Source organism: Bactrocera tryoni, chromosome 4 (assembly GCF_016617805.1).
Source record: "Bactrocera tryoni isolate S06 chromosome 4, CSIRO_BtryS06_freeze2, whole genome shotgun sequence".
Lineage (NCBI taxonomy): Eukaryota > Metazoa > Arthropoda > Insecta > Diptera > Tephritidae > Bactrocera > Bactrocera tryoni.
The window spans coordinates 25,266,829-25,286,680 of record NC_052502.1 but is presented as its reverse complement, the minus strand read 5'-3'; the positions used below and the strand labels follow the sequence as shown (position 1 = coordinate 25,286,680).

General features: G+C 38.9%; 3 protein-coding genes across 9 annotated transcripts in view; all 3 read left to right on the top strand.

The window, feature by feature from the left end:
• The window catches only part of LOC120774289 (calponin homology domain-containing protein DDB_G0272472), a 58,859-nt gene extending 53,052 nt beyond the window's left edge, over positions 1-5,807 (top strand). For both annotated transcript variants that reach the window (XM_040103795.1, XM_040103794.1), the window contains exons 11-12: positions 4,795-5,235; positions 5,313-5,807. In XM_040103795.1, the coding sequence (XP_039959729.1) occupies positions 4,795-5,235; positions 5,313-5,421 (550 nt within the window). In that variant the 3' untranslated portion in view covers positions 5,422-5,807. The remainder of the gene's footprint in view (positions 1-4,794; positions 5,236-5,312) is intronic.
• A 2,219-nt stretch (positions 5,808-8,026) lies between these two features.
• LOC120773935 (serine-rich adhesin for platelets) lies at positions 8,027-15,664 on the top strand. Of its 6 annotated transcripts, none has more exons than XM_040103144.1 (9): positions 8,027-8,239; positions 8,326-8,490; positions 8,576-8,813; positions 8,888-9,242; positions 9,310-9,586; positions 9,644-10,143; positions 10,206-10,317; positions 10,377-15,030; positions 15,089-15,664. In XM_040103144.1, exons 1-9 carry the CDS (start codon positions 8,194-8,196, stop codon positions 15,246-15,248), a joined length of 6,507 nt encoding a protein of 2,168 aa, XP_039959078.1. In that variant the 5' UTR covers positions 8,027-8,193; the 3' UTR covers positions 15,249-15,664. The 6 variants fall into 6 exon arrangements, with proteins under 6 accessions (XP_039959078.1, XP_039959075.1, XP_039959077.1 ...); XM_040103141.1 differs by having other exon boundaries at positions 15,086-15,664; XM_040103143.1 differs by having other exon boundaries at positions 8,028-8,239; positions 10,203-10,293; positions 15,086-15,664.
• Positions 15,665-16,916: 1,252 nt separating this feature from the next.
• Positions 16,917-19,852, top strand: part of LOC120773964 (protein vav) — a 70,357-nt gene continuing 67,421 nt past the window's right edge. Inside the window, exon 1 of the mRNA XM_040103200.1 lies at positions 16,917-17,375. Coding sequence (XP_039959134.1) covers positions 17,067-17,375 — 309 coding nt within the window. The 5' untranslated portion in view covers positions 16,917-17,066. The remainder of the gene's footprint in view (positions 17,376-19,852) is intronic.

Sequence of the window (19,852 nt, the reverse complement as noted above, 5' to 3'; positions counted from 1 at the left end):
TGAAGATAACATCCCTGGCTTTAATCCTTGCAAGTTGCAAGAGTATGAAATGTTCGTTTATACCCGATCTTATCTCTTCTTTACTTGTTATAATATGAAGCATTTTTTTAAGTGAACAAAGCGATGTGATTAGATCATTTGATTCCTATGACCGTCGCGTCTGTGTAACCGAAATGGATCCGAATTTTATCTGACCACAGACTGTCTACTCGATTGCATTCTTCAAAATTAGTTCCGGAAGTTTTATCTAAATTTTCTAATTAAATTCGAAGCCGAACGATAATTTTGATGTTTCTGCAAGAGTAGTAGAGTATGATAACCCCATCGATATTTTACATTTTTTCCCAGCGGTTTTGGAAGTCACTGAATCCATTTCCCTTTGAAAGGATCTGTTCTTGAAACTTTCAAAGTTTTCATAATATTTTCCACTGGAGCGTTTGTCTTCCAAAACCTACCCTCTCTACCAAAACCTCTTACATATCTTCTAAATGCTTTTCCCTGAGTTATATCCCCACTTTTTGAGAGCCATAATATTATCAAACCAGCGTAGGGACCTACAAGTTTCGAACCGACCCGAAATAAGATTGCTTTTGATGGCAAAAATTTGCTGAAAGTTTTGTCATAACTTACGAAGGGGTGAAAGTTATTAGACTATAGGGCCACCGTTGACCAACCAGGATGATCACAAGGCTTTCGGATTCAAACTTTTTTTATGACAGAAGTATGATCAGAGATCTGGATTAATTTGAGAGATCTGTTTTAATTTTTGAAAAGCTGATAGTTATAAGAAGAACTTTAACAATAGTTGAACTTGTGAACGAAGCCGGATCGTGAGTAGTCCACACTTCTGATCATTACACTTCCCCGCATATTATTTAGTCTATTGGATCAATGAAAAAAGGGACAATGAACCAAATCTGTCGAATAATCTGGTTAAGCGATGACTTTCGTTTCATGTTTGGTCAAGAATCTAGCCAAAATCATGCTAGAATATGTCTGCGCATTCAGTTATTTTGGTACGAGTCTAAAATGGACTCGCTTAACACCCAAAACATTAACCGATCCGTTGAGTCGATTCATGAGATATGTTGTGATCTGCTGTTCCTGATGCCACCAAAGGATATTCAAGCTCTATTTCTTTAACCTTTTCGATGTTATCGCTTTAACAGAGGTGTACGACTCGCATCAAGCAAGTTTTCGATGATTTCACGACTTTCACTGAATGCTTTATTTAATTCTAAGGGGTTACATGGATTTCCTTGAGTAAAAAACAGCCTTTTTTCAACAACTCGGCCATCGCGACGCCATTTCTGGTGACTCCTCGAAAATCAGATGCGCCCGCATTGGCGGGATAACTCCTTACAGCTAAAGTGAAAAAATACCTGTTTTAGTTAACACCTTAACTTAGAACTTGAACGAAGGAAAAAAAGTGATAATTGGATTTTTGACAGACATTTTTACAAAAAAAAATTTTAATTTCAGTGAAAATTTCGCGACTGTTTTTTTTTTCAAATAGTTGTAATCAAAAAAAACTCTTCGTCCGAGTCGTTGAGAATTGTAACTCAAAGACCTGCGTAAAATTTCATGAAGGTCGGTTGAGAAGTTCTCGAGAAATCTTGGCAACCGACTTCAAAAACACAGTTTCGAGAAAAACGCGTTTAAAGACGGCGCACTACCTAGCCTAGAGCGCACAAGCTCTCAAGACTGTATCTTCGAAACTATTACTCGGATCAACTTTAGGATAATATTCCAGAGATGTTGTAGAATTTAATAAGAAAAATTGATTTTTTGTAACCCGTAAACCCATGTAACCCCTTAATCAATCTCGACAGACAATTGTTTCGCATCGTAAACCAACAGCTGCCAAACATATCCCAATTAACATATGGAGATCAAGCTTCATATTAACATATAAAACGATTGTACCAATCTAGGGGAACAAAATTATTGATTCGTTGAACATGCACAGTCAGTCCGTGTCAACTTTGATCAGAACTTATATTTTCCAAATATTTTAAAATACACAGTGATAGGTCCAATGGCTGGTGAAATACATATATTTACAACTTCCTCTGTACGGAGAGTAATTCTTTTTCTGAATCTTCCTTCCTCCCACCAACCAAGTTCAGTCTTCTTCCTCGTAGAAACTGAAACCGTTTGAAGTTAAGGGCCTTTCCATCTATCCTCATCTACTGTTCGAACAAAATTGTACTCCCCTCTCTAGTTCCATAGTATGACTTACTCATATCTATCCGAATTGAATGCCGGTGAGCTGCTCTCATATAAATAAGCTACACATATACATACTTACTCGTATTACATACCAATTTAAATCTTTAATGCGGTTAATTAAAAACATATCAGCAAAATTCACCACAAGCATTTATTTAATTTTTTCTGCAATTTTTATAGTGGATAGCACGTATGTATGTATGTATGTAAAAAACCGACAGTTAATTAAAAAATTGTTCATTTAATGAAAAGAGGAAAATCGAATTCAAACAGTAAGGCTTAGCAAGATTAATGGGTATATTGACTTAGGCGCAAACACGTGGCAACCAGTCATTGCCGAAAAATAGAATTGCCGGCATTGTGGCACAAATAAGTTTTTGCATACATACATACATACTTACCTACATAGACATACATTTTTATTTTTGCGAAAATTTCCAGTCGAAAATAGTGCTGTTTGATCAATATTTATAACATTTAATATCGTTGCAAGTTTTTTTTTTGCATGCGCCAGCGCCTCACCCCATCGCCTGCAGACAAACTTCAAGCTTTTCATTTGGAGTATCATGTGCGTGTTTTTTGGGATAAGTAAAGGTATTTGCATTACGACCTTGGTATTTCGCGCACTCTCTCTTGTATTGTCACATTTACATTATGTCCTCCCATAGTATTTAAGTGTCTTTGTAGAGCCCATAAATGTGGTTAGGAAAGTGATTAATATATCATGCATGGGTTGACATTTTTTGTGTGACGTCAGGAGTTCAGATGAGCAGAGTTTGTATGAGGCTTATGAAGAGACTACTAGAGACGTGTCGATTAAAACGAGTCTAGTCGATAGACAGATTTAGCTTAGATTAGGGAAAAGGTCGATCCTATAACAAAAGCCCACAAAAATTCCCCTTGAAGAACTGAGAACGCGGATTCATTGTGGTATCTTAATACTCCCAAAGTGTTAATGGTAAACACTCTCATAAATCGACAAAGCGCTTTGAGTCCGTTTCCATTTTTTTTGAGGCGGCTACTTCGATTACTTCAAATTCAGACTTGAAAAATCAGAACAGTGAAGGTAAAGATTACGTTAGATTATGGCTGCCACGCCTTATATAAACCTACTGGTTCTTTGTTGTCGGTTTCATTTCATACGAGCTGAAGTATTTGTCATACAGTACGAATGCTTTTTGCGAAGTTTAAGAATTGATATCTATTTTGATACTTCATCCAGTTCTTTGAACTGCGAAGCTCCAAGACATCTAAGAAGAGTTTTAGACAAGGCTGCACAGATATAAAGCAGGTTACTCGTTAGGCCTACTTCCCTGCAGTTTTTACAAGAATCATGAGTAATAGTTCCCATACGGTTCGAATTTGATGGCAGTAAGTTGTGTCCTGTCACTATACCAACAAGTGTCCTACACTGTTTTCGAGAAAGCGTAAGTAAAAGACAATCGTGTTTCCTTCGGAGTTCTATCTTTTATTTGGAGGAGAAAGCAATTTCGACCTCCTTTCTCTTCATGAAATTTTGTCAATTTGGGTCGGACAAGATTTTTATCCTTACCGCATGTACGGCTATTGGACAACGTCCAATAAGAACCTCTACGATTGCGGCAAGGTTGTTAAGAACAAGTAGTGCAGTAGACCTCCTGCGTTCTACTCGAATTAAAAGTTGTTTTCTCCATAAATGAAATAACATTCATTCTTCTGTTAACAGACCCGCTTTTTTTACCTTGATACCTTCTGTAAACCTACGTAAAGTAGTTGGTAGTCTTTGTCACGAGTCAACAACCTTAGCTTATAGACTCAAATATTTTCAATCTCTGACATTATTTTCTATGGACTAATAGTGTGTAAGTTTCAGTTCATCTTCTGGAAATCCGGCGGAGTTGGTGAATAACTTCACCGTAGAGGGTTAGATTCTGAACGAGTGGCTACTTCATCCTCGCAATCACTCAAGCTAATTACTTTAAGAATAGATGCTGTAAGGTAGTTAAATTTATTTCTTAAGAGATTTGTTCTAAAATTTATCCATCGCTAAACGTTAATACTCGGAAACAAAGATTTTCTTTTTGGCCACAAATTTAACTTATTTTCGTTCTTTTTTGAAGTAGGCTGAACCAGACAAGGTACATTCATCTCCTTCGCTTATTATTTTCCTTTTCTTGCAATGACTTCGCATTCTTGAAGTAGTCAGGTGTGGCTACGTAAGGTCGCAGAACTGATAGTTTTCCCTTGACAAAATTTTTATGCTGTGCTTGTAACATCTGAGTCTCCAGTGACCGGAAAGAAGGTTGAGAATCTTTTCAAGTTTTATCAGAAATAATTTTGGTTGATGTAATCCAGACAGTTATAGACTGTATCCGCAGCTCTTTTTGTTGGAACCCCTTCACTACAAAGATTACCTCCGATTCTATCAGCATGTTGGTCTCCTCTTTTTTAGTCAGTGAACAACAGACTTGTTCAACTTATACCGCCTCATCCGCTAATTTAAGGCCACATTGTATATTATGTTTGGTATATTTTATTTTTATATCATATCTTTCCTTACCCAATTTATCTGTGCGCTTTCAGCCCCATTACACTCTATACCGGTGAGTCGCCTTACGAGAAATTGAAACTGAAGAAAGCGCAACAGCGTCTGAAGAAAGAATATCAAAAGGAGCTAAGACGTGCCGAACGCCAAAAAGCACAAAAGGGAATGAGTAAAGACGCTAACAAGGAAGGGCTCAATGACTGGGAACAGGAAAACTCTGCAGATGAAGGAAACACCGATGATAACGATTATGAATTACCAGCAACCAACCGAAAAGAAGACGAAAACAGTTGTAAAAACCTAGAACTACCGACTTCGCCTTGTACGCTGTGGAATAGCAACTTCAAAGACATACCGCGAAAGAAGGATCTACACATTGAAGAGCTAATAGCCGAACGTGATCAATTTGTACGACTATGTAGTAAAAATCGTTTCTATGCAAATCCCAACTTCAACCAGCCATGGCGTGTGTTTTCAAAGTAAGTAGAAGTTAAAAATATTCTTTCGAAAAATTTCAGGATATCTAAATTTTTTTCTTACTTGCTGCTGCAAATAGACTTGCCGCCAGGCTCTCTAACGACATCATCGGCGTAATCGAGGAAGACTTTAGCATTGGTGTTTCGAAGTTTGTGCAGGACTTCCTGGATAACGAGACCAAGATATAACACCTCTGCTACCTGCAGTTTATCTTCTCCGATATTTTTTTTTATGTTTTGACTGCATACATATATATTTTTGAATATTTTCCGTTGTACTGTTGCACCTGTGTGTGTATTTTATATGGACATGATTCTCAAGTTTTGCTATGAAATTATAGAGCAGATTTTGGCAGATTTTACGTACGCGTGTGGCGCCGGCATGGTAGATAATCGACATGTTTTGAGATCATGTCAAAGGTTGAGGTAGATAAAGTCTGGATAACGGCTTTATTGCCTTATCCTTTGACATGTTTGCTAAAACCGATTTTTTACTGCGAATAATCCACGAAGCATATGCTTATGTGTATGTGAATCAAGTATATATCAATATATCCTGTACCTATGCCAAAATAGTTCATGTAAAAATTTGTTTACTATTATTAAATTTTTTTTCAAAATTTCATTTATCGGTTGGGTACTAAACAATGCATATTTTCTTTATAAAAAAAAAACGAGTTTTCTTTTATTCATAACTAAATTCCTGATCCATGGACCAATAGATTTATGATACCTTTTCGAGATGGCCATATATTACTATGTACCTCTTAACTCCTCCTAATATTATCCGTCACCCATTTTGAAGATCTCTGAGAGTCCTTTAGGCAACATGACTTCCATACATCTTTCCTTTCCTGACTGCAATAAAGAGTATCCAGAATAAGATACAGGGTTTGTTCGCAAAGTAATAGGACAGATTTTCTTAGCCGCGAATGTACATCGGAGCGTGCGCGCAGAGGGCGTTCCTAGCTAACGAACGAGCGCCTGGTCAGTTGTCTCCGAGCCCCTGGAGAGTCAGGCCAAACATTTACGTGCGATGTGTTTCTGTGAGTGGTGCAAACCGAAAATGCAGCGTTCGTTGGAGCAGAGGTAAGTGATTAAATTATGTATGAAACTCGGTTAATCTGCGACAGAGACGTTTGATACGATTAAGCAGGCTTACCCAGATGTTACTTTAGCAAGAAGTTGTGTGTTTCGGAGGCACCAGGCCTTTTTGGAGGGTCGGGAAGAGGTCGTTGATGAAGAACGTGCTGTGAGAGCTACAACTTCGACAAACACCGACAATGTGACTTGTGTTGACGTCCACCATGAATTTGTTCCTCCTGGATAAACCGTCAACGCCAAGTTTTACGTGGAAGTCAGCTACTTAACCAAGTTCTCTACCGCTCAGATGTGGCCCCGGGACTTTTTTGTTTCCTTGCCTGAAAAGGCCGATGAAAGGCAAGCATTTTAAGAGGATAGAAGTGATCCAAGCAGCATGTATCTCGGCTCTCAAGGTTATTGCGGAGAATGCAGCGCTGCATGGACGAAGAAGGAGCCTATTTTGAAAGTTTTTAAAGAATTGTAGAATTGGTTCAATAAATTTTTTTAAGTCGACTCAGTCCCATTGCTTTCCCGACAAACCCTGTAGTCTTCAATTCTTGCTTATGTAGTCCTCAGGTCCAACACTGTTTTGCTTAATCGAATCCATAACCGATATTGTTGTGGGTATCAATTAAAGGGTGTTAGGTGAATGAATGAAGTTTCCAAAAACGCCATTCACTGGGAAGGAGTCTTGAAATCCTTAATAGCTTAATTGTGTAAGGCGTTCAATGCACGGCTCAATTCTGTCGCTTGTTGTAGCTCGGCGAGGTTTTGTAGGAACGTTCTCTTGATGTGGTTTTACTCTAACCAAATGACGGCAAGGATAATTTATGCAAAAAAATAACTGTTATAGTCCGGAGGTTAGGGCTTTGACATGTCCGTAACCTCCTCAGATGCGCCCTGATGCATCCAGGCGACAATATTGGGCCTGATTAGTTTATAGCCGGCGGGATAGCAATTTGAAGATCTTATTGCGGTTTCGTACTTTGGTAATTATCGCGAATGTATGTGGAGTGTAGAGGTACAGTCTATCAAACGTAACATCGAGAAATGGAAATGGAGATAAACTGAAAGCCATTCTTTACTATAAATATTTCATTTGGAGGTGGAAAATAACTAAAATTTGACAGATATGAATACAAAACGAAGAAACCCATTTTAAGTAATAAAAAAATTACAATCGCAGTTGTTTTGTATATGTTGTTTGAAGAAATCTTAAGTGAAGGTCAACTAGGAAGTTATATTACAGTCGCGGCCAAATAGGAATAACCAAAATTGAAATTGAAACATGCCGCAAAATCAGCAGAGTTGCAATAGAAAAACTTCCAATTGTTTGAGAAAAGATAAACAACTTCTTGGCGTTACCACTTCGTCATATTTCAATATAAACAGTAGTATCACTATTTTACAAATAAATTACTGACTCCATTGTTTTTACATTGAAAACTTTATTAAAAGGCAAATAAAGGTGTATAATTATTCAAATACTGAAATAGAATACAAAAAAGACAAGACAATTATTGTTACCCAACAAATCACAGATAACTTAACCAAAAACTTGGGTAGCGCTGTTGGGTAATTACCTGTGACTTAACTGATATGTAGTTTACAGGGTGATAAGATGCTAAGCTGTTTACACTCGTCCTAAATAAGCGCTATAAAATTTTATAACCACATCTGGCAACGCGAAGGTAAGCGAAGTTCCTTTATGCCGCTAAAAGCATTTCGCTTATTTTTTTGGCAGATTTGTGAAAACATTTAGAAATTTTGTATCAAAGCAAACATAAAGTGTTTTTTTAATAGAGCTTAGCTTAGTTTTTGTAGTCAATAAAATGTGGTGTGTGTAAAAGTGTAGAAAAAAAGAAAAATAACACAAAAATGGATGCCGTTGTTTTGCATTCGGACATTGCGCGTCTTGTGCTAGGTAAGTGCTTACTATTGTGCAGCTGGTGCCGCTTCTGCGAAGCGAATTTTGTGAATAGAAACAAATATTTCCCTCCTATTTGCTAGGCTATTTAAAAAGACAAAAGTTGGAAAGTACATCGCGGCTATTTTGTAAGACATCACCACATCTCAAGCATGAATTTACAGTATATCGGAGCGGTTTTACGCCACACAGCTTTTGTCCGGATTTGGAGGATATTATATGTGAATATGTAAATATCAAACATATTGGTAAGTACAGTAACAGATAATACATAAATATACATAAAAACATGACACAACTAATGAAATATCTTATTGGAAATTATATCTATAGTCGATCGTTTTGTGTCTTCATTGACGAGTAGTCAACGTTTTGAACTTTTCGAACTCAAGCTTCCGGAGAAAGTCAAGTTATTGTTGGAGCGTAGTTTGGCTACAAATTCGAAAACACAGCAATCCGAAAATTCCACGCATAATAAAAATGTTACAAAAAACAATTCAAATGCCAGCAGTAACATAAATTCAGATAAAGAGAACACAGCGAACAAACATCCTAAACAAAAAAGAAAACGGTGAATAGTAAAATTTGTAGGAAACAAGATAAAAGTAAAACAATTACTACTAAAACTTTCTTATTCTTTTCTAGTGATGCAGTAGCATACTCTTCTGATGAGCGCCTAAGTCCTTTCTTCTTAAGCAGCAAAAACATAAAACGGCGACGCATTTTAGAACCGTTTTGCTTCATAAGCACGAAACAACAAAATTTACAACGTCAACGCCAAACTGCACAAACACCTTCAACAAGCGGCGATCAAACAGAGCAGACAGATGATGAAAATGAAGAGGACACTCTCGACGAAGATAGTAATGAACCGGAAAATGAAGAAGAAAATGGGCTGCATCATAATGAAACGGACTTGTCACTACTGGAAAAACCGACAAAAGAATCAACGCCGCACAGTAAATCGGCTAATGGAAAATTTTCAACACCATCTGTGCCGGTAATATGAATTAATTTTGTGCCTCGTGATATAAAATATTTTAAACATATGTTTTTTATGTTTACAGGAACTATCGCAAGCAATATTGGACAATCCACAATTTCAAATGAAATTAGTAGATAATATTAATCAAGCGCTCAATAACTCGAAATGCGGTGAAACACGGGCAGAAGTTAGTAATCCCACAGCGTCCACTTCAAAAATGTCAGTTAATGAGAATAATCTCTCCGAGGAGCAGCAAATTATCACTTCTAATGAAATGTTGGATCAGATGGTCAAGGACATTTTGAAAGCTACTGAGCAGGACCCGGCTTTCGATGCAATTGTCGAAAATGTTGTTGGTGGTATGTGTCTAGTGACTTTATAAATTTCAGTATCTTATTAATATATATTTATTATAGCATCCATACAGCCGACAAACGCCTCAGCCGGTGTACAATGTAATATCAATGCTGCAGAAACCGCGCCACAACAGCAACTAATTAGTATGCCGGCGGAGTTCGACCACCAACAACAGCAACAGCAGCAACAATTTACATTTGTACAACAACATCAGCAAGCACAATTAACACTACCAACTTTATCGACAATATCACAACAACCAACAGATTCCAGTACAGCTCCGCGGACACCCCTAATCATACGTACGGCTATATCGGCATCGAATACTTCACTGAATAGCGGTGCTGGCGATGCGCAAATTTTGTCTACGCTCACAGCAAATAATTCCTTTGGTTCCTTGATCGATCCGAACTTTTCGATATCAAAGTTGATCGTATTAAATTCGAATGATAGTGCACAAAAGGAGGCACCGGGTGGTGAACAGATCATTGGAAATATCACCGCTGACAATTTAATCAATCATTTGACGAATGTCGGCGATGCGACTGGGGATGAGCAGGTATGTATTTTCGAAACAAAAAATATTAAAAAAATCTCACTTTTCAATCCACATTTCAGCAGGTTTTCATCGATAACGCAACCGGTCAATTTGTACTTCTTGCCGACGAGGGTATATTGGCAAATTTTCCATTTCTTCTCAACGGTGAAGGTATAATACAACAAATTCAACCGGGTAATACTGGTACTTTAGAGCTTTCTTATAATGAAATTCTTTTACCAAATCTATTTTAGCGCCTGCAGGCCAACAGCCACAAAACACAGTTATCGTGTCCAGTGCGCAGAAAGTAAATGCGGCCGAAGAAAACGAAATCGAAGGCAAAATAGTGCCATGCACCGCATGTAAAAAACCACAAGATGCTACGGTTCCCACCTCGCTGCAATCTCGTACAACAGCAGATAGTGAGACACCCAGTGGAAGTGGTATAGTGAATATGAAAGCTTTTAAAAGCTTGTCAACACCACGCAAACGCACCTCACATGTGCGCACGTTATCATTCTCACCGAAGACAACGGCTGGAAGTCAAGCTGCGCAGAAATCAAGCTTGCGTCCTAATCCTATCGCAGAGGAGTGCGAAGAGTTGGCCAATTCGGCTCATATACCGGAGCGACCCATCATAAAAAATGTGGAAATTCTGCCAGCTCTAGGCGGGCCCATCGACGCTAGCGCAAATGAAAGCAGCAATAGCTGTAGCGTCCCGCCTTTATTCGTCACCGAAGAAAGTAGCAATCAGACTGTCATAAAAACCGAGTTATCACTACGAGAGACCGGTGTAGTGGAGAAAACGGACAAAATAGACAATAAAATAAAATCTGCTGTAAGTGGCCTGAATGCAGATACACCGAAACGCAAACAGGTCCGCAAAACCGCGGTACGCGCATGCAAACGTCAACTTTCGAAATCTTCGGATGAATCTGAAACCAAGCCAGCGCCTACAACCGAAGTGGAACAAAATGAAGAATCGGAAAAAAGCGCGTCTCTAAGCGAGCCACCGGCCGGAGAGCAACGAGTAGAAAATGTAAAAGATGACAAAATGATGGAGGAATGGTTGCGCTTGCGTAATGCTTCCAATCGTGATCTCGACTCGCGTTTGCGTCAGATTAATGCCGAGCAACACGCCGTATTGCCGAAATCGGTGCGCAGAGATAAAAATACGTCGGTGAAACGGCGTAGTTTGCGGCGAAAAAGACAGACAATCTCTAAGCGCATGCGCAAAAAGGCGCGGCAGGAGGCGCACACAAAAGCACTGCTCGCGGAGAGTGAAGCGGACGCGTCAATCGTTGAGGATGAGCCTAAGGAAGTTGTGAAACCCGATATAAGAATCGTGGAAAAGTCGAAACGCGGCAAGTGTACAATCGAGAGCCGACGCGTGAGCAAAGATCGCAACAGCAAAGAATTCAATATAAAAATTCCAACACCGCAAAAGGACAAACGCGAAACGCTAACAAAAACGAAAAGCGAAAGCGTAGAGAGCGCCAGCACCGACAAAACTGCGACAAATGATGATGCAGTCGATGGTACAGCATATGCGGAGCCTGCAACGCAAACTGCAGACAACACAAGCGTGCATGTATCGGAAGAGCACAAAGAGCAGGAGCGCGATCGTCGTACAGCAAATATTGCTTGTCTGCTGGATACACCCTTTAAAGCGCCAACGTTAATGGATGCAATCCCGCCTACACCGGGAAAACCGGTACCCTCCCTAGACACGCCTGCCGCCAAGCTACGCACTGTTGATGGCGATATGCAACTTTCGACCTCATATCTATTTGGTTCGCTGACAAAAAGCGAATTAGATACCCCACAATTGAGTGCAATAACGCCCGGTTTGCGCTTTACACCATTCGGCTCCAGTCGGGATGTGACACCACGTAGTGGAACAGCACCAACGGATTATTCCTCCGGTGGTTCGTACTATAAACCGGATGAATCGGAAGATTTAGATCGCAATTTTGAAAAACTTTTAAGAGATTCAGCGCAAAAGCAACGACAAGAAGAGGAGGAGCGAGCAAAACTGCTGGAACAGCATTTAAATGCAGAGGAGGTGAAAAGTGCGCTCTTTGAAGAACCAAGACAAACAGTGGTTGACGAGAGGGAACAAGCGGAAGCAGAAGCTGAGAAAATATGTGTGGAAATACCAGCTGAGAAACTGAGAGTCGAACCCATAGTACTGAAACGCGTTAAATCATTTGGCGCTGAAGGCACAGAGAGCACCGAAGCGACCTCAAATATCGACCCCCATTATACGCTCGTTTCAGATTTGCCTGAAATTTGTGCGGAAGGTGAGTCGTCCGATTCCTCCAGCACAGCTTCTACTTCTACGTCCTCATCTTCATCGAACAGTTCCACAAGTAGCTCGAGTTCTTCAACGAATTCCAGTAGCACAACGGACGAGGAGGAGTCAGCAACGCATGAAAAGGAAACGCCGACCAAAAATGCTAACCTGTCTTTATCGCTAGATAATCTCTCAACAATTAGTAGTACAGAAGATGAAGAGTGGCAGAAGTTAGCTGTCACAGAGGAAGAGAATTCACAGTTGGTAAGCAATGATGGGGAAGTACGTTACCCGGTACGTAGTTGGCTAACGCCGAGCAAAGTCGATCCGCAAGCAGCAGTCGAGACCCACGAGCAAGCGCCAGCGACTACTATTAAGGTAACAGTACCATTGAAATCGGCCGAGAAAAAGAATCGCTTGGAGGACGATTTGCAGCAAAAACGTGAACGCATGATGGAGAAGCTGAAGCAAGATGCCAATCAGCGGCGTGTTAAACAACCGATAGCTACAACAACACCATCAGTTAGCAAGAGCGCTGCGCTGATTGCGAGCCGCAAGCTTGTGGCGATGAGAGAGAAAGCCAAAATTCTACCGGCGAAAGCGACTATGTTGCCAACTAATTTAGAGGTAAGTCAAGTCAAACTCGCTGTGGAAGTACAGGAGAAGCGTACCATGGAAGTACTGACAGCGCTACAGCTTTCCGCCAAGAAACAAGCTCCACAGTTCAGCTCGGATAGTGACGCTGGCAAAGCGCGCAAACCGATCACTGTGCCACCAATGGCCTCGCTGGACGACAATGCAACCACTACGCTCTTCACACAAGCGCCAACCGCTGCTGTGTACGAGTTGACAGAGAAAACCGAGCGACTGCCGTTAAAGACGCTCATCTCGAAAGTGAAAGCAAAGCAAAGGCAGTGCGAACAAATTGAAGCGCTGCCGGCTTTGAAACGCTCACGTACCACAAGGGTGGGACGCAAGAAAATTGTACGCAAACCGCTCGGCTTCAAGGGCACCAACGCGCCCGAAACTGTTTTCGAACCCGATCAATTGGAGGAAGTGAAAACACCGCATAAAGCAATGACGAAAAGCGTGGCGGAGCAGGAAGGTAGTGGTGGAAAAGATGCTGTTGTTAGTCCTGTACCGAGGATAAGAATAAAAACACCGACAGGGTTAACTGCCGACAGACCCAGCGCATTACGTGTTTCGCCGCGTTTGCTTGGCAACAAAAAGGGTAGATTGAAGGATGGTAATGCGGACGAGAAAGAAGATGGCAAAGAAGATACATCGGAGGAAGCCGTAGTAAGCGGCAAATCCAAGAAACCACTAAATGCTGCGAAGTCCAAGGCGGCAACCACGGCTAAAAGGTTGTTAGCGACTGTTACCAAAAAGTCACCTGTACGTACTAGAATGACGAAAAGCAAAAGAACGGCGCCGACCGAAGTATTACAAGCAAAAATAATATTGGAAGAGCAAAAGCAAGACGAGGATAAGGTTAGAGACGAACAACCAAGTGAGAAGCAAAAGTCTGCAGGTGAGGAGATATTACCAGTTGAGCATGCGAAATCTGACAAGTCTGACAGTAGCGAAAAAGTTGAAAAAACCAAATCCGAAAAGAAAAAATATACTGAGAAAAAGGAAAAGGAGTCAAAACAGTTGGATAAACCAACGAAGGCATCCAAAAAGGACAAAGAAGCTGAAAAAATTAAACAAACAGATAGGCCCACGTCAGCTGAAACGAAGTCCGGAAAACACCCGGTGACAGACACAACTGTTACGGCACAGAAAAGAAAGTCCAAAGATAACATAGAAACTGTAGATGATAAAGAAGACATGACGAAACAAAAAACTGAAGCGACATCCAGCAGCAAAATTATTGACGATGCGAGCATAACAAATGAAAATACCAAAACACAAGACGCTACTAAAGAAATACAGACACGAAAAGATACCAGATGTGAAGGACACGAATCAAATGTTGACCCACTTGATGAAAATATACAAGATCAAGCAATTGAGAAGAAAAAATTGACGAAAGAGAATGAAGCTGCAGAGATCGCGCCAAAACCGGAAGCCTTGCCAACATCAACCACAAATATGGAGACTGAAACTGCTGACACTGCCGAAACCTCCGAAGAAGATCCATTAGAGCATTGCGAACTAACGTCTGTTACGGATGAGGATCCGGTACGCTTTATATCAGTTACCTATGACGGTCCCGATGGTGCGCCAGCAAATCCCTTGCCACGACGAGATTTTACAAACTTCAAAATGGTCGTTGCCTTCGATGAGGAGGAGAAACACATTTGGCGCATCAGCAACGAAATGGTTTTGTTCAGTGCATCGCCCGCATCACAACAAATACGTAACATTCCGAAGAAACGTAAAGTGCGAATAAATACATGCGGCAGCAGTGATAATGATAACATCACCACTGTAGGTGTAGTACATAGTACGACAACAACATCACGGCAAGCAACCAATGCGACTGTTAAGAGCAGTGAAGAGCGCAATCAAAGGGAGAACAGTTCGAATGAAGCCAAACCAGTAGCAACGTCTACACCCATCTCTGCGCCAGCCACGAGCAGTACAGAAGAACCACGAAGGCGGACGACGTGAGTTCAAATATATATTTTTTGCTATATTATGTATTATCTCTTTTATTTACAGCAGAATAACAAGAAATGCTGTCGCTGGTACGGAAGTGGCGAGTGGTTCTGCGTCGGCGCCACCAGCAGAAGTAGCAGCGACGAGCTCTGCTGGTCCTACAGATGTTCTCGAAATAGATGACATTGAATCGCTACTTTCGCGTTTGCATGGGAAAGAGAACTAATGAATTTACGATTTCAGTATATACTTAATACGTTAACTTAAGCTTTTACCAAAATATGCTTTAAGTGCATTGGTAAAAAATATGCAGCAAAGAATTAGTATTCGCAATAATAGTTAACCCGATTTAAGTTTTATTTTTAAGTATTATGCAATATTGCACTTTAATTTCGATAATATTGTATAAGTACGTTCAAGAGGTGTTGCTTGTGGCTGCGAGTGAAAATACATATATCGGAACCAATAAGGAAGAAAAACAAAATTTAGAAAGAAATACTCCTCGGTTTAAAGTTATTACTTTTATGTGTACTATTATGGAATCTTTAATCTTCTTTAAGGAGATATTTTTATTTTAAGCAAATGTCAAAAATAGACTACGGCGTGCACAAAATCAAAAAATAAATGGTTCGTCATAAATAATTGAAAACTTTTAATCACTACTTTAAAAAATCGGTCTAAAAACACGGAACAATAAAAATAAAGAAAAAATTTAAAATAATTTTTACAAATCACGAGACAAGGAACAGACCTAGCCTTATTGTCATATGCAAATACAGTACTGTCAAATAAAATACTCCGGTTTCGGTACATATGTAAATTATAACTGAACTCTTTCCATGCATAATACACAGTAGCCTTTAGTAATTTAAAAATTGCTAATACGTCTACAAAAACACCAAATTTAAATTTCCCAAATTTACTATCATTTTACTATTCAGGAAACTTGCACAACTTTTATTACAATTTATTGCGTTTAAAATGTGGCAACACTATGCTTTCGTCTGCTGTCAAATTGCTTTGCTTGGCTGATTGTGCTGACAGGACGCAAGGAACTCGCCGTCGCATTCAAAGGCAGTAGTTGTCGCCTTCCAAATCAGAGGACAAATAAAATTTTATCTACAACGGACGAGTGAAGTGGTTTTGTTTTAAATGCGGGGAAATTGAAGATTTCAATTCCAATAATAAACTTAAGTTTATGAAGTGAAAAGTTTCTTGTATTATTGTTTGTGTACGCATAGTGGCGTACTTTGTGTCAAAAAGCCACCGTCCTTGATTGCAAGTGCAAATAAATATCAAAGGCTAATAAGCTGCAGGCAGCAGTGTCGGAATTGGCCGCCGTCGTCGTCATAGTAGTTGTTTTTTAAAATTTCATTGAAGCACGCCCATATAACATCATAACAAAGTATACTTATATGTATGCGTGTAGTACTTTTATGGAATTGTAGAATATTTAACTAAAATCACAAAAACAAACAAGAGTAGAGCAACAATTGTGAGCATCTAGTGAGTGTGGTATACTACATTCAAATTATTATTAATTAAATGAATTGTGCAAATGTATTATGTGTGAAAGCGAGCAAATATTGTTATTGCTATAGAAAAATAGCCATAATTGTTTACGTGATGATTTGTTGAAAGAGTGTAGTCAAGACCGTGCAATAATTCCATAGTGTATCACCGCGTGTATTTTTCTGCGTCCATACATGCATATTGTGTGTACATAAATGTGCGTGTGTCTAAAATAAATGCATATGTGCTCATATGGCTGTCAATGCTGGCGCGCGTAAAAAGCAAATAAAATATTTGTGGCTTGTCGTTTTGTTCAGTAAAATAATTTGAAGTGTTCCACCGTATAAAAAAATATATAATATATATGCAAAAACACACAACTGTAAACAAAAAACGAATATAACTATAATCCCAACAATAATAAAAAAATAACAGTTAACATACTCCCGAAAGAAGTGTCGAAGTTATATTGTAAAGCCTACAACAACAAGAAGAACAGTCGATTTCAACTACATAACAATACAACAGCAACATGGCTTTGCCAAGTAATAATATTGGTACCGGCAGTGGTGGTGGTAGTGGCGGTGTTTTAGGAGCCACCGGCGGCGGTAGTGCTGGTAGTGGTGGTGTCGGAAATAATGATTTGTGGCGCGAGTGTGTTGCGTGGTTAACGCGTTGCAAAATTATTCCACCCGATCACAAAGCCAATTGGCACGATTCAGAAATACGCGTCCTTGCCTTGACGCTACGAGATGGTGTTTTACTTTGCAATTTGGTCATTTATTTGGATGCGAACAGTATGGATCCACGCGATTTCAATCGTAAGCCACAAATGGCACAGGTGAGTTATGCATATTATCACTTGTTATTATTCATTGTTTGAAAAGACGTGTCCACAGTTACATACTTATGTATTTACATACATAAATGGCGCCACCACCGTGCCCAGCCAAGGCCAGACTTTTCCTTTCCGACTGTTTACTTAACTTCCATACCTATTTACATACTATCAATGTACATATGAGTGCAGGGATACGTGCTATATAAATATGTGTTTTAAGATAACCCTAAGAAACAAATTATCTTATTTTATATGTACATATGTGCATATGTATAAATTATGTGGCTATTTCTGTGCCATCCAAGAACTCGGCTGTGTTGTTTATATAATTTCTATAGATGCGCTTGCAGGCACATTTGTTCTATGTGATTATAACATTTGCGTATCTCTGAACAAATTCCCTGTTCGTCTAAGCAAATATGGTAGCGGTAAACGCAACCAAGTTATAGTTGTATATTGGTACCGGTGTCTCTAACGGCTTATTTAATGACTGATAACAGTTAGACTAATCGGTTGACAACTCGCTTATTATCTGCTATCTAGTCACTTTTGGATATCTATAATTTGTAATCAATGTTTTCATATAAGTAGTCACACCCCTACATACTTCGTAGATTTACATATACTGCATGTATATAGTACATATGTATGTATGTATGTACATATAATTATAAGTGATGTTAGTGAGGTCCGACATAGCGTTTTTTTAATTACATATTCTAATCATAGATTATATTCCACGAAGTTGTAACCATTAAAATCTATAGGTATTTAGATCCCAGTAGAAATATTGGGGTTGTAACTATATTAGTGCGGTTAATCAAGAGTTGGATAAAGTGATTACTATTCCATTGTTTCAATATTCCGAATCTGTGAGGGAAAGCTATGTACTTATGCACTAAAATAAATGGAACTTTTTGACTGAAATGCCTTAGTTGAGCGCATCTGAAACCACCCAAACGAGATTTCCACGATGGTGGTGATTTTGACATGGGTGGCCAAAAATGTTTGAAGATGGGGAACTGGAAGCAATACGTTATGAAGATTGTTGTCAAACACCAGAAGAGCCCCTAGAATAACTTAAGCAGCCATTTCATGTACTTGATCGCTACAAAAAGAAATCGGTTTTGCATCAGATTGTGATTGCTAATGAAGAATGTATTCATTGCAACAACCATTAACTCAAAAAATCCTATGTGATACCTGGCTAACCAGCTCAATAAACGGCCAAGGTGTATATCCATTTCGCCAATGTAATGTTCTGTATTTGATGGGATCAGAAGGTCGTGCTGCATTATGCGCTTCCAAAACTGGACGAAACGATTAATGGAGACCAAATAAAAACTAACTGGAATTACGGCGACTGGGAAGTTTTGCTCATTCCCTTTAGATCAGACCTTTAAATTTTTTCACAAATTTTTTAAATTCGAATTTAATTTCCATTTTTTGAATTCGAATTTAATTCGTCGAAAAAAAATTATGATATTTAAAGAATATTCGTACCGTGTACGTCTCGGTTACATTGACCCAATCGACGTGTGAACGGTATGAAAAATGTTTCTGTCGCTACAACACCAACAACGCTTTAGATAATAATTTTTTTTTTTAACAAACCATATAAATAATTGTGTAAATTATTGTTTGAAAAATATTAATTAAAAATCTTATACAATTTAACCAATACATATTTTTATATATCTTGATTTACAATGAATTATTCTAAGCTACAAAAAATTACATTTTTCCACGTACGAACTGAGCTAGTAAACAAAATGGCTTTTATTTAACATGCATGTGTATAAAACTACATTTTAAGCTGCTTTTCTTCTTTTATTTCATTTACACTGTTCAAAACTCATATATCAAAGAACACGTCTCATATGCCTCGCACTGATTACAAAGGTCTCACAATCCTTTATCATCCAACACCATGGCATATTACAATGCCTCAAATTTCGTTCTCACTTTTGCTTCCAATTTGTTTTGTGCCATTTCATTGAAGAATTTCCACAAAAACCAAACAAACAAACGCAATCACATACTAAATGCATGCTGAAACATCGAAATGTCAGCAGCAATTACTAGAACACAAAGCCCACAGTTTGTTATCAAGCGATTTGTATGGTTTTCACTATTTATATGCAAAATTAACTTCCTTCCGCTTATCAACAATGCGTTGCAGAGACATCTACAGAGGCGGCATTATAATTGTTGTTATTATTTGTATATTATTGCTGTTATTCTTGTTAGCCACACAGCAGACATATCAAAAGATAGACATTTACATACATACAAATATATAAGTTTAACATTTTTGTTGTTGTTTGTACATTGCTAGCCATTATACTAAACATACTTCTACATTGTATGTACATAGTCGGACATAATTGCTGTCACTTCAGCTTGTGTTATTATTATTGTTGCTGGTGTGAAGTATGCTGACTTTCTATCATATTTTTCTTTTGTTGCTTTTTGTA

What these genes read in the sequence shown, in the direction of transcription:
- LOC120773935 (XM_040103139.1), top strand. Translation starts at nt 8,194, where the DNA reads ATGGATGCCGTTGTTTTGCATTCGGACATTGCGCGTCTTGTGCTAG. An exon ending in TGTAAATATCAAACATATTG is followed by an intron (nt 8,491 to 8,575) that starts GTAAGTACAGTA and finishes TTATATCTATAG; the next exon opens with TCGATCGTTTTGTGTCTTCA. An exon ending in AATACAACAAATTCAACCGG is followed by an intron (nt 10,318 to 10,376) that starts GTAATACTGGTA and finishes AATCTATTTTAG; the next exon opens with CGCCTGCAGGCCAACAGCCA.